Source organism: Misgurnus anguillicaudatus, unplaced genomic scaffold, assembly GCF_027580225.2.
Source record: "Misgurnus anguillicaudatus unplaced genomic scaffold, ASM2758022v2 HiC_scaffold_29, whole genome shotgun sequence".
Lineage (NCBI taxonomy): Eukaryota > Metazoa > Chordata > Actinopteri > Cypriniformes > Cobitidae > Misgurnus > Misgurnus anguillicaudatus.
In genome coordinates, this window is record NW_027395279.1 from 3,473,513 (window position 1) to 3,486,481 (window position 12,969).

A 12,969-nucleotide genomic window follows, 5' to 3' on the forward strand; every position below is an offset into this window, starting at 1 on the left:
AGAAGTGCAACACGTCATGTTTTTATTAACCTACAAGTTATAAAGTTTATTGGCACTGGGCAAAATTTCTAAACCATTTTGAAGATTTTAGTTATTCCAAAATCATGTAAATAGAATATATGATTGCAAATAGCTGTCCCAATGGCTACAGAGTGAACTTTAAATGACTTTGATGATGATGAATGCAATATGCTGCTTAATTTTGGGGACAATACATTAAATTAATCCTTCAAAAGTTAACCATTTACTCACCATATTGTACCCAAACCCATATAACTTTCTGGAGAATAACACAAGATATGTTTGGCAGAATCCTCTGGTTAATTTTTAATCATCAAATAAAACTGGACAGAGTCTGTCAACTTAAAAAAAAGAAAAGAACAGTTTATCCATTTATAAGAAAATCTTGAAACTTACAGTGATGTTTTGACTTTTCGGGCGCCCTTTCCTGATTTTTGGGCATGACATGATAGACAAAAGTAGAAAGGATTTGGGAAAACATTATCAATATTTGTTTAATGCCATTTGTTAATTTATATTTTGATTTCTGTAACAGTTTTCTGACTGTTGTTGCTTTAACATTCAATTCAAGAAGGCTTTACTTACAAATTAAGTAGTGGACATAAAATATTGACTTTGACAAGTTATACAAAAGAATGCAGTATATGTGATCAAATATCAATTTAAGCTTATCTGTACAGTTATTATTTACAAATATATCAGAGCAGATATAAATGTAGGTTTTATTATATTTCTGGTTGTTGTTTTACTAAATGGCATTAAGTATTGGCATCCATTTCAATACAACCTTAACATGTTTAATAATATTGCTGAATAAAGATTTCTTTATTACAGAATAAAAATCAAACAATTACAACTCTAGTAATGCAAACATGCTCTACTGTGTTAAACTCTTCAAGTAAATAAAGTAAGATAGGCTGAAATGTCTGTAAATCAAAATTATGACAGATGTTTTACTCTGTCTATATAAAAGTGACAGCAGAAAAGCAAAAGCCAAAAAAGTTACCAATAAATGAATACTTTTTACAAAAATAATGTGTTGTCATACAACTAAACTGTTTTTCAAAACTGTAAAAAGAAGTAAACTACAAACACATCTGCAGTACAAAATGAAGCACAACCAGAAGTCTCCATTCATCATCATGTGATGTTTTAAATGTTCAGAGTGTTTTTGATGAATCTGAAATGATCTTCTCTTATTGTTCATTATGGTTGTGATCTCACTGAATCAGGCTGACTTTCACCTCTTTCTGTGTTTCTATCAGACTCTTGTGTATTCAGTAGATGTTTCGTTTCATGAGATTCTCCTGCTGTGTTCTGGTTTGATGCAGTGGCTTGAGTTTCATCAAACGCAGCTGCAGTCTGAGATCAGGAAAAGACACAAACTTTAAACAACACATTCAACATCATCTCAGTCCTGCACCTAAAGTTTCCAGCACTGCACAAATCGGAAGTCTTCCTTATCAAAACTTGATTTAGCTTCAGTCCATCAGCTGATGTTTAGGCAGCACAAATCTGCTGTGTCATGAATACTGCGGACATCCTTCACATTGACTGTTTGTTGCGTAATACTGAATATAGTAGACAAGTAAGCACATTGTAGTAATTTTGACACGGGCACAAATGAATTTAGTGATTTTCACATGGGCAACCATTGGTTAGTATGCCATACACAGGACACTATAGGTTTCACCTCAAGAGTGTGTCCGGGGGACCAGCTAAAGAATTTCACTTTTACAATAGACCCCTTGAATGTTTGTAAACATTGAACGCCTAGGTTGGGTGTGCGTGCATCATGGGGTCAGAAAAATTGTGCGGCTAATAAAAACTGATCATACAATACAGGCTTTCTAATTTAATCAGGGCTGATAAATTATGACTTACCTGAAATGTAGTGAGCACTACAAAATACAAGCCTCTTTGATCTATGCATTGCCCCAGTCTGCATGTTTAATTGCTTGCAACCACATATGTAGCCTATTTTTTAATGGATGATATTTTTGATGCTTTTGAAGTTTATTGTTCTTGCCGACCAACAACCCATCCCGCAAAAAAAATCTAATATAAACAAATCACAATAATGACATACTGTATTTTGATTCAAATTGACACATTTTTGCCAAAGAGACATCTAAAGTGTTTTGTGCAGTGCGTTTTCAGGGTCAAGACTGAGAGTTACTGGTATAAATCATTTTGATTAATTATAAAATAATTAATGATTAATTATAAAAATATGTTCTTGTAAAATATATAATGTGTGCAACCTTACACATGATACTAACCTGTGAACACTGATTATGAACTGATCCAGTAGATCCAACTTTTTTAAACTTTATTGGATTCTGTTCAAAAGGGAAAACACATACATTTCAAACAGTTTTTAAACATCACATCATTTATGCTCACAAGATGATACAATACGGTTTCATTTTACAAGGGCAGCACTTTTCATAGTGGCCACCATGTTGAAATCACATGACCAGTGAAATATTTCATTTAACACAATAATCCTTTTATAAAAGGAGACTTTTGGTTGAGGACTAAAGTGTTCACGGTGTCACAATCTCAGCTCTCTACCACTTCGCGGGAGGTGGAACACCTCGCCGCCCAGGATTCTGATCTCAACACACAGCTTGAGCGCATGTAGCTGGAGGCTTCCAATCCTCGTCGCTCATCTGATCCAGAGCCCTATGTTACAAACCCACCCATCTAGAAATGTACCCCATGATGCTGTATTTTTGATCTGTAACCAGATCTTTATCATTTGCCAGGTATGCAATATTCTCATTTGATTATATTTGTTTCTTCGTGTTTTATTTGGATTGTGAATTTCCTTTGAATTATGACCTTCCTACCTGTCTAATAATGTGTTTGGATTTATTCTGTGTTGCTTCGAAAGTTATTGACATGAATAGTAAATTACGATGTATCCTTGTTACCGCAATGACTGAAATCAAGCTAGTACCGGACTAAAATCCCAGACTAGATGGCATAGTGGTACATTAGCGGAGGATTTTGAAGATCTGACTAGCACTTGGCGTTAGTTTAAGTTAAATTAGATGCGTGGAGGCTAACAGTGTATTTCCTGGTTAGAGTAACATATTAATGTTGTCTGACCACTCTAAATCAGATGAGCCTCAACCTCTGATTATTTCAATATTAATCTACTTAAGTTGCATATAAAATAATGGGACGATTATACAAAGCTATCATTGGAGAAGACGGTCAGTTTTGTTTTATGATAGTGGTCGTGAACCTCTGGTTAGAAATAACTATTGTAATTATTAAGTTACACCTCTATGGGGACTAAATAAAGTATGCTCAGAGATGAGCAAGCATAAGGCGCCTTCTGAACATATGGTCCAACTTCTAGCAGCGACCAAGCCTGGTTTGATTGTGATCGGGGCCTGCATGATTATTAAATATTAATACACGGCTGGTGAGTGAGTCTGCAGCCGAAAGAAAGGATGCAATAGCAAGTAGGGCTAAATCAGAATAACTAAACATCCACCCAAATTCTGCAACTGTTAAAAGTAATTATCAATCCGATTTATATTAACTTTATCTTTGGAGTCAGATAACAATATCTAAATTGCGTAATGCCAAAACGTCATCTGCAAGCCCCGGAAAAGACAGAATACGCTAGAATCATTCACCATGCCGATTGGATTCCACTGTTGAGCCAACAGATGGATGGGGATTATATATTTTACCCCTTACAGTCTACTGGACCGCCATCATCCCCGCTCACTACGACACCACGTTCTCCTGGACGAGGCAGCCTGTTCATCCTCTCATCCTTCGTCTGTCCCCCCCTGTTCCGAGCGAGCCGATGCAGTTAGGAAGGATGAAACTCACTCCTAAGGAGAGGGAGCGGAGGTTGCTCAATGGACTTTGTCTTTATTGTGGCAAATCTGGACATTTGGCACAGAACTGTACGGCAAAGGTGCCCATTAGTGAGTCCGGGAGTCCTGGTGGTGCTTCTCTTTCTCTCATCATTTCTGGGCATGCATGGTTGGCACAGCACAACCCTCACGTTGATTGGCAGCGTAATGTAATTTTAGCTTGGTCTCAGTCTTGTCATGTGTCTTGTCTTGGTTCTGCTCCTTTGGGTTCTGTTCTTTCAGTTTCTCATGTTCCTGTGGCTGATGTATGTTGATCTTTTTCTGATTTTTAGTAAAGCCTGGGCTACCTCCCTACCTCCTCATCGGTCCTATGACTGCGTTATTGAGCTTCTCCCAGACACTTCTCCACCTAAAGGTAGACTTTATTCTCTGTCTGGTCCTGAAAGAGAGGGTATGGATCGTTACATTAATGATTGCCTTCGTGCTCGTCTCATTCGTCCCTCTACCTCTCCTGCGGGAGCGGGGTTCTTTTTTGTTAAAAAGAAGGGCAGCTCCTTAGATCCATGCATTAATTACAGATGCTTAAATGACATTACTGTTAAAAATAGATACCCCCTACCTTTATAGTCTACTGCCTTTGAACTTCTGCAGGGAGCGTGTTTCTTCACCAAATTAGACCTGCGCAATGCTTATCATCTGGTGTGCATCAGAGAGGGCGATGAGTTGAAGACGGCATTTAATACACCCTCCGGACATTTTGAATACTCTGTTTTACCATTCGGATTAACGAACGCTTCTTCTGTCTTCCAGACCCTGGTTAATGAAGTGTTGAGAGACATGATTAACAAGTTTGTCTTTGTGTACCTGAATGACATTCTAATTTTTCCCCCTCTATGCAGGTACACACTCAGCATGATTGCAGAGCTTTACGACGTCTCCTAGAGAATCAGTTATTCATTAAGGTGGAGAAATGCAAGTTTCATAGGGAGTCGGTTTTATTCCTGGGTTTTGTCATCGCTGCAGGGGAGATTCGTCCTGATCCCACTAAGCTCAAAGGGGTTGGCGAGTGGCCAATCCCCTACTCTAGTAAGGAGGTGCAACAATTTCTGGGTTTTGCTAATTTCTATCAGCGATTCAACAGAAATTTCGGTCAGATTGCCAAACCTCTTACAGCACTTACTTCCACTAAAGAGCTTCCTCTGGAACAGTGAGGCTTAGGAAGCCTTTGATATGTTAAAGTCCTGGTTTATCTCTGCTCCTGTGCTTTCTATTCCAGATCCTACAGTTCAGTTTATTGTCAAAGTTGATGCATCAGATGTCAGGGTAGACGCTGTTCTGTCCCAGTGGTCCACCAAGGATGGAAGGTGCATCCATGTGCCTTTTCCTCCAATCAGTTAAACCCAGCCGAACGCCATTACGATGTAGGTAATCGGAGTTGCTGGCTGTCAGTCTAGCTCTGGGGAATGGCGTCACTGGTTGGAGGGTGCCTCGGAACCTTTCATGGTCTGGATGGATCATTGACCTTGCGACAGGCTTGTTGGCCACTCTTATTTGACCATTTTAACTTTTCCCTCTCGTACCAGCCGGGCTCCAAGAACACGAAGCCTGATGCCCCTTTCGCTTGTTCGATAGCCCTGACGTTAAGAGGACCAAAGCCATCCTTCCCGAGGGGTCGGTGGTGGGTGCCCTCCGCTAGGGAATCGAGCAGCGTGTGAGGGAGGCCGGCCGGGAGGGGGAAGTGCCAGATGTGGGTTCCTGTGGCGCTTCGGTTGTGGGTTCCTGTGGCGCTTCGTTCCAAGGTCCTCCAGTGGGATCATGAGTCCAAGTTTGTCTGCCATCCTGGAGTTCGGAGATCGTTGGCTACCGTTCGCCAATGATTTTGGTGGCCCTCTATAGTTTCAGATGTCAGACAGTATGTATTAGCCTGTCAGGTATGCGCTCGCAACAAAACCTCTCATCAAGCTCCCATTGGTCTGCTTAAACCCTTATCCGTTCCTACTTGTCCCTGGTTACATCTAGCCAGAGATTTTGTTACCGGCTTACCTAATTCCAAAGGTAACACCGTTATTTTGACGGGCTATTCAGGATCTCAGCTGAGCACTCCGCTGGCTGACATCTTAATATCCGCGCTCCTGGTGCCAACAGCAGCCTTGGATTGAATATGCGCAGAACTCCCTGTTTCTACTACCAACATTTTTTTGAGGCTTTGATGAGTTTCAGCCACCTCTGTTCCCTTCTCAAGTATCCAATGCAGCGGTTCAGTCTGCTCTAGCATTTGTTTAACGCTGAACCCTGTTCCCTCTGTCCCCCCACCCCTCTTCTAGTGGCGCCTTTCCTGCCTATTCAGTGAGAACTTTACTAGATGTTCGCTGACGGGGCAGAGGTTTCCATTATTAAGATGATTGGGAGGGTTATGGTCTGAAGGAGAGGTGTTGGATCCCGGCCCGGGACATTCTGGATCCAGAATTGATAGCAGATCTCTGTCAGTGATAAGGTAAGCCCCCTCTGGTACCGCACAGTGGCGGTCGTTAGGGGTAGGGGGCTGTCACGTTCTCGGTCTGATCGACCATTCTGTCTTTTTGTTTCTCTGTGTATGTATTTGTTTTGTATTTTGACAGCTCCATACGTGCGCGTCTGTCACCAGGGCGATCTCATTACCAGTTATTTCCTGCACCTGCGTCCTTCACCTGTTCCTGATTTTCTCCCCATTTCGTTTGGTATTTAGTCTCCCTGTGTCAATTGTTCTTCGCAAGTTCGTCATTGTTATGTCTTGCCATTTTTTCTAGTCTAGTCTTGTTCTCAGTATGTTGGATTTATTTTGTATTTTTGATCTTGTTTTTTTATTGTCTTTGCCTGTTCTGTCTGCTGCCTCTTGCTCTGCCATCTCCTTTAACTAGGATTATAGCACCTCTGCTCCCCTCCACTTCGGACTCCTGTTCTGTCTCCATCTGCTCTGTCGCTGTCCTGAACGGACAGATATGTTAAGAAACATATTAGTAACAACATAGCATTCAAAAGATATTTTAAGGTGCTACAGTCCTACGCAAAACAGTTTATTAAAATCATTTAACGTTACTGTTTAAAAAATCATAATAGACAGACAAATGTAATCACAACAACTTATTTATTGCGAATATTAAAATCAGTACCAAAAGTAGTTAAAATGACAATGTGCTGCAGCCAAGGTCCTCTCTGAAGTATATGAAGTAAAGTAAAGAGAAGTATTAAACTTATTAATCCAAGAGTTTGATCAGCGTTGATCCGGCTTCCCTCTGTCACGACGCGCTTTTTTCATTTCAAAAGTACACCAGCGGAAATGGAAATGACGCAAATGTGTCACGTGGCACTCAAAGAGCCAATGAGCTTTTGATATCATTGCCGTAAAGCAATGTGTCGTAAAGCTTCTTGAGGCGGGATATTTGAATTCACATTAACGAACGCGCGATCTGACTTTACGGTTGCTGATAAGAACTCGAATCAGATCGCTGGATAAAGGGCTGAATTTGGATCTGTTCCTCACAATCGTATGAATTTTAAAGATGTGGATTACAGCAAATGAATAAAGTAACATCTTTTGTGAATTTATTTTGTATTTTGTTGTAATTATTGCTTAGTAGTAATAATAACGTATTGCATAGAAGACAACAAGAGAAAACGCATTTTTGTGTGTCATGGCAAACAAACTAAATATAAATACAGAAATGCTTTTCATTTTAAAGTTTTAAAATGTTAAATATTGTGAAATTCTCTGAATATCATAATCATTTCATTAGGTAAATGGGTAAACTGTCTTAAGTAAATAAGTCAGAAAATATGACTGAAAACATGTCATTGTTATGTGTAAGAAACGCCAATGCCCGCGATTTTAATATTTATGAATAGGAATCTTACGTACAAATCTGTACGTTTGTAAAGCTGAAAATATGTAAATAATTTACGTATTAGTCCTGTCAAAACGTCGATATTGTACGTGTCAGTGTGTACTTAAACGTAAGTAAATGAACGTATTGTACAACAACACTGAAACGTAAAAATACACACGTATTCTCATGAGATCACGTTGCCCCGACACAGTTTGGTGGTTATCTCTCCCCAAGATAGCTTGGCGGTCATTTCTTCCAGTTTTTGCCCAGTGACTATATCTCTGCCTAGCATTGCCCAGTGGTATTTCTCTGTCTATTATTGTTTCCTAATTAAACAATTTTTTTAATTTGCAACTGGATTCTTGCCTTGTGTGTATTTCTATATACCCTGACACACGGCTGAATGTTATGCTTACAGTGACATTAAAACATCAAAAAAGACATTTAACACTTTAATTTAAGTAAGTAAAATAAAATAAATTAACAATACATACTGTCTGCACTGTATAATAATGGAAAACTATAAACTAAATGTTTGTTTGACAGTGTTGTTTACAGAGTATTATGTCAGTATTAAAATAAAAACGTTTTCTCAGGTATTGTTTCGAAATTGTGAAAACTAGTAACTTGCTATAAGCACTTCTTGTATTATTGCCTCCATATGAGAAAAAATTGTATTGTTTCCTAATTTTTGTAAGTTACTTTCAATGAAAGCGTCTGCTAAATGCCTAAATGCAAATGTAAAAGTATTACAACCCAAGATCACTATCATAGTTGGTGCAACATAAAGAATCAAATGACTTAAGTTAACTGTAAATCAGAAATCAATGAAATATACATTATACATCACTAACCAGACAGCACTGCAGATCCTTTTTGATCCCTGTGTGTTGAGAGAAGTGGTGGAAAAAAGGATTATTTAAACAATTATAGATAATTTAAAGCAGTTTTAAAGACAGTTCAATCACAACGCATATGAGACAAATGCCTGGACATATTTGTGAAGCCAGTCTGTGAAAACCAGTGATGGGAATTTCACTACTTTTAAATCAAGTAGCGCAATTACAATTACTGAAATTTAAATGTGTTTGATACTCGCGTTACTCTATTTTGTAAAAAAATAACACTTGCAGACAAGACATTTCTGATCTAACGTCGCAGGACCGTGGTGGGCGGCGCAATGAATCATTAAACTTCATCATGGCCGACAGTGCATATAGAATAAACATGAAAAATCAAAATGGGACAACATACCTTTGTTTAAAAATTATGCGCGAGTCATAATCCATCCGATCTCATGTTTGTAAATTATCTTTGCCAAGCAATCCCAGTATGACATCAACTTGCATTTGTAGTCCACAAAAGTAATAAATCTGAGAAATGTTAATATATTCTTAGATGTTTACATCGGCTTCATGGAAGAGAACGATCCACAATTGTTGTTTCCAGTAAAATATGTGACCCGTCATGGAAACCAGTGACACAAGTCGGCAGCACAACTTTCGAGAAAATGAGAAAGAAAGTTTTTTTTTTTAATTTGTTATTTTCGTTTTATTGCACAATCTGTTAGTTGAGATCACAAAGAACCCTCTCCATGTTTGAGAGCAGTTTTAGTATTTAAAAGCATACATTTTGCGGTTGAAATCAGCTTGTTTTTCTGGAGATTCTAGCGTGCAGCAGGGGGGCGTCATTGTCTGTGTATATTTACATACTGGATAAGCAGATGTTTTTGCCCCCGCCCCCAAAGGGAACAGCGTGGCTGTTTAATAGGGAGAGTTCGCCCAAAAATGAAAATAATGTCATTAATGACTCACCCTTATGTTGTTTTAAACACGGAAGACGTCCGTTCATCTTTAGAATACAGTTTAAGATGTTTTAACGTTAGATTTAATCCGAGAATTTTGTCCCAACCACTGAAAATCTATGTACGGTTTCCATGTCCAGAAGTGTAATAAAAACATCATCAAAGTAGTCCATGTGACATCAGTGGGTCAGTTTGAATGTGTTGAAGCATCAAAAATATATTTTGGTCCAAAAATAGCAAGAATTACAACTTTATTTAGCATGGTCTTTCTTTCGGTTCTGTTGTGAACCGCGTGAAGACACGTGACTGTAGTGACGCGGCTGACCTGTTCCTCAGACATGTTTGCTAAGTTTTATTTTTTTAAACTTACAGCGTGCATCTCCCCAGACTGTAAACGAAGCTCGGGCGCACAAAACAAAAGAAAAATAAAAGAAGCTGGGGCGGAACAAATAACAGTCAGGCGCGTCATACGTCAGCCTGACGGCTTTACAGGGGGTATGGCTTAGCTAAATGAGATGTAAATGAGCCCTATTGTCTCCCCCAGCTGGAAAAGAGAGTCCCTCTAGTTCCTAAATTCAAATGGACACAACTTCTCCAAATCATATCAGATTTCCATGTGTTACACATCGTTGGAAAGTTTAGAAACTACACTATTAGAATCTGTGAACAACTCAAAATGGCCCAGATCTGACTTGTGTCCCTACTTTCACGACTGGTCACATATGCACCCTGCGCTGTACAACTGTTAAAACTCCATAATATGTGTGAGAGTGCATTTAGTTTCAGATTTGGTTTCACTTGCTCCGTATCCGACAAAACAATCCGCTCGCTCGGTGTCTGTCCAACAAAACAATCCACGTACTCCGTTTTCTGATTAACCCTTAAGAGATCCTAGGGACATTTTGTGGCATTTTGATTTTTAAACCATCTTGACTGTGATTATTGAATATTGTCCAAAATTGCCAGGGGTTAATCATTTTTGATACATTTTAGATTTTGGTTTCAGTTTTTTAAATTAGCTATGCAAAAAAACGACACAGGATCCTATACCCTATTGAAAACCATTATACCTACCATTTTTGACCCCCCATTTATCTTAACATAAACTAATACATACCTTTATGTCAATATATCATTTTGAACTACTGACCTTCTTGTTTTGATTTTTATACTTGTCCACCAGGTGGCGCTATTTTTTTACCATTTCATGCATTCAACAAAATGTCACTGCGGACCGCATTGCTACTGAAAAGATAAACCTTTGATGTTAAAAATTGGTGTGTGTGTGTGAAAAAGTGTGTCTGAGTGGTAAGGGGGTGGAGTAAGGGGGGGCATATTCAACATATCCAAATTCTTCTATCTTTGAAGGCCACATTCTATGTTACAAGCTAATTCAGTAAAACGATGATAGGCCAAAACCGAAACAAAATCAATCTTCATTTTGGTTCTCGCTCATGTTGTTTATGCAAGTACACTGCTATAAGTATGAACAGTATAGCAGGAGTAGTGAAAATGGCAAGGCAATACAGCACACATAAGTCTCTAGAAATAAGCATGCACTCCAAGAGCGAGAATGGCTCCTCATCTTCCTCCGAGGATTCTGAGGTCGACACGGAGGCCTCAGAGGTAGAAGTAGACCAGCTGGAGTCCAATTCATCAGGGCGATCTTCAGAAGACTTGTCAGAAGATGAGAGTGTAGGGGAGATGGATAAAGAAATGGCCGGATGGACGTCAAAAATTGAGTGAGAAATCAGGACAGGACACTTTCCGGGTTAATTAAATTAAATTAATATTTGATATGTATGTTTCAGAAGTAGTTCTAAAAGATTTAATCTAATTTAAAATGAAATGATATGTTATTTTTAGAGCAGTTTTTGGGAAGGTGACATTTTTCTTAGAAAAGTCTTAGGAAAACTTATGTAAGTTTTTTTTAAGGATCTCTTGAGGGTTAAATATCTTCCTTTAATCTTGTTTATCATTTAAATCAAATATAAAAAATATACAAACAATATATGATCTTAAATATCACGGATGCGGTAAAGAAAACTGTGCAACTCCACTGTATTCCAAGGTAGCACACCTGTAGCCTTACCTGTGGCAAGCTTCACAGTCTCCAAATTCTTAAAGAGACAGTACACAATTTTAACACATTATATATTTTCAATGTAAACATACAGAATATTTGTCTAAATGGTCTAAATGATATACATAAATAAACTAAGCTTACATATTAAGATAATTTCTAACAAAAATATTCAAAGGCTGAATCTAAAGCAAAACAGGCTCCTACAGTATGTGCATTGGTGTAAAGTAACGGATTACAAATACTCATTACAGTAATTGAGTAGTTTTTTTCAGGAATTGTACTTTATTAAGTAATTTTAAAACAGTTTACTTGTACTTGAGTACATTTTTAGTGTTGTATCTGTACTATTTTCTCTCAACCTGCCATCACTACATTTTCTGCTAATTTTTTTCCCTGTCAGTTATGATTAGCTAAACAGAATCATCAGTCCAGTGATTCTTGTCCAGTGATTTGTCAACCAGTAGAGATTTTGGACTATCGTGTCGGTCCGCAGTTTTAAAACAAGTGATTTTAAGCTATTGAAACCCGATTGAAACACAACAGTGCTATGTGCAGGAGCACACATGTTGCGTATCCGCTGCTCATTAAGCTCGTGAGCTTTTTTGACTTAAAAACACATATTCGTCAAAATTTCTGTCTTTGCACGTATCCTCATAAACATGACCATTTAGGGCCTAAGAGAAAGTAAACAGCTGAAAGAGTTTAATTTTGCGTAATCTAACCCTAAACCGACGCGAAAATGGTAAGAAAATAGGAGAAGAGAATGCAACGGACGTAATAGTATTGAAGTCCCCAGTTCGTCAAAAAATGACGCGAAAGGTATACCCTCCGCGTCACATATTGACGAATGGTCAAGTGTCATCAAATATTGACGACATGGGGTGAGACTGTGTTAGAAAGAGGGCATGTTAATCAAACAGCATTGATTTCTCACTGCTCTTGACTAATCTTGAAGAAAATCACTTTTCTACCTTTAATAAGAGATTATATATAAGATATACATACATATGTATATACATATACTATTATTTATTATCATTCTTTCATCATTGACTATCTTTTTAGTCGTTTTTATCTTCTTTTTTATGCTTTTTATACTTTTGTGTAAGCTTTTTTTGTGAGAAGTATTAAAATTCTATGGCAATTCTATAAAACTTATTATTATTATAATTTTTATTTCTTACTGAAAAAATACCATAAAAGAGAATTACACTGATATAAAGCTACATTTTAATTCGCATGGTAATAAGGTAGAATAACAGTCACAGCATAATACTCAATACTCACTACTGTTGAGTACTTTTAAAGGAGCTACTTTTTACTCGAACTTTAAGTGGTATTTAGGACAGG

At 38.0% G+C, this 12,969-nt stretch overlaps 1 protein-coding gene across 3 annotated transcripts in view; it reads right to left on the reverse strand.

The window, feature by feature from the left end:
* Positions 1–287: 287 nt before the first annotated feature.
* LOC141362907 (uncharacterized) overlaps positions 288–12,969 on the reverse strand; it is a 50,941-nt gene continuing 38,259 nt past the window's right edge. For 2 of the 3 annotated variants that reach the window (XM_073865173.1, XM_073865175.1), the window contains exons 14-16: positions 8,584–8,612; positions 2,304–2,363; positions 288–1,383 (exon numbers count right to left, since the gene is read on the reverse strand). In XM_073865173.1, the coding sequence (XP_073721274.1) occupies positions 1,228–1,383; positions 2,304–2,363; positions 8,584–8,612 (245 nt within the window). In that variant the 3' untranslated portion in view covers positions 288–1,227. The remainder of the gene's footprint in view (positions 1,384–2,303; positions 2,364–8,583; positions 8,613–12,969) is intronic. The other variant, XM_073865172.1, reaches the window with a different exon arrangement.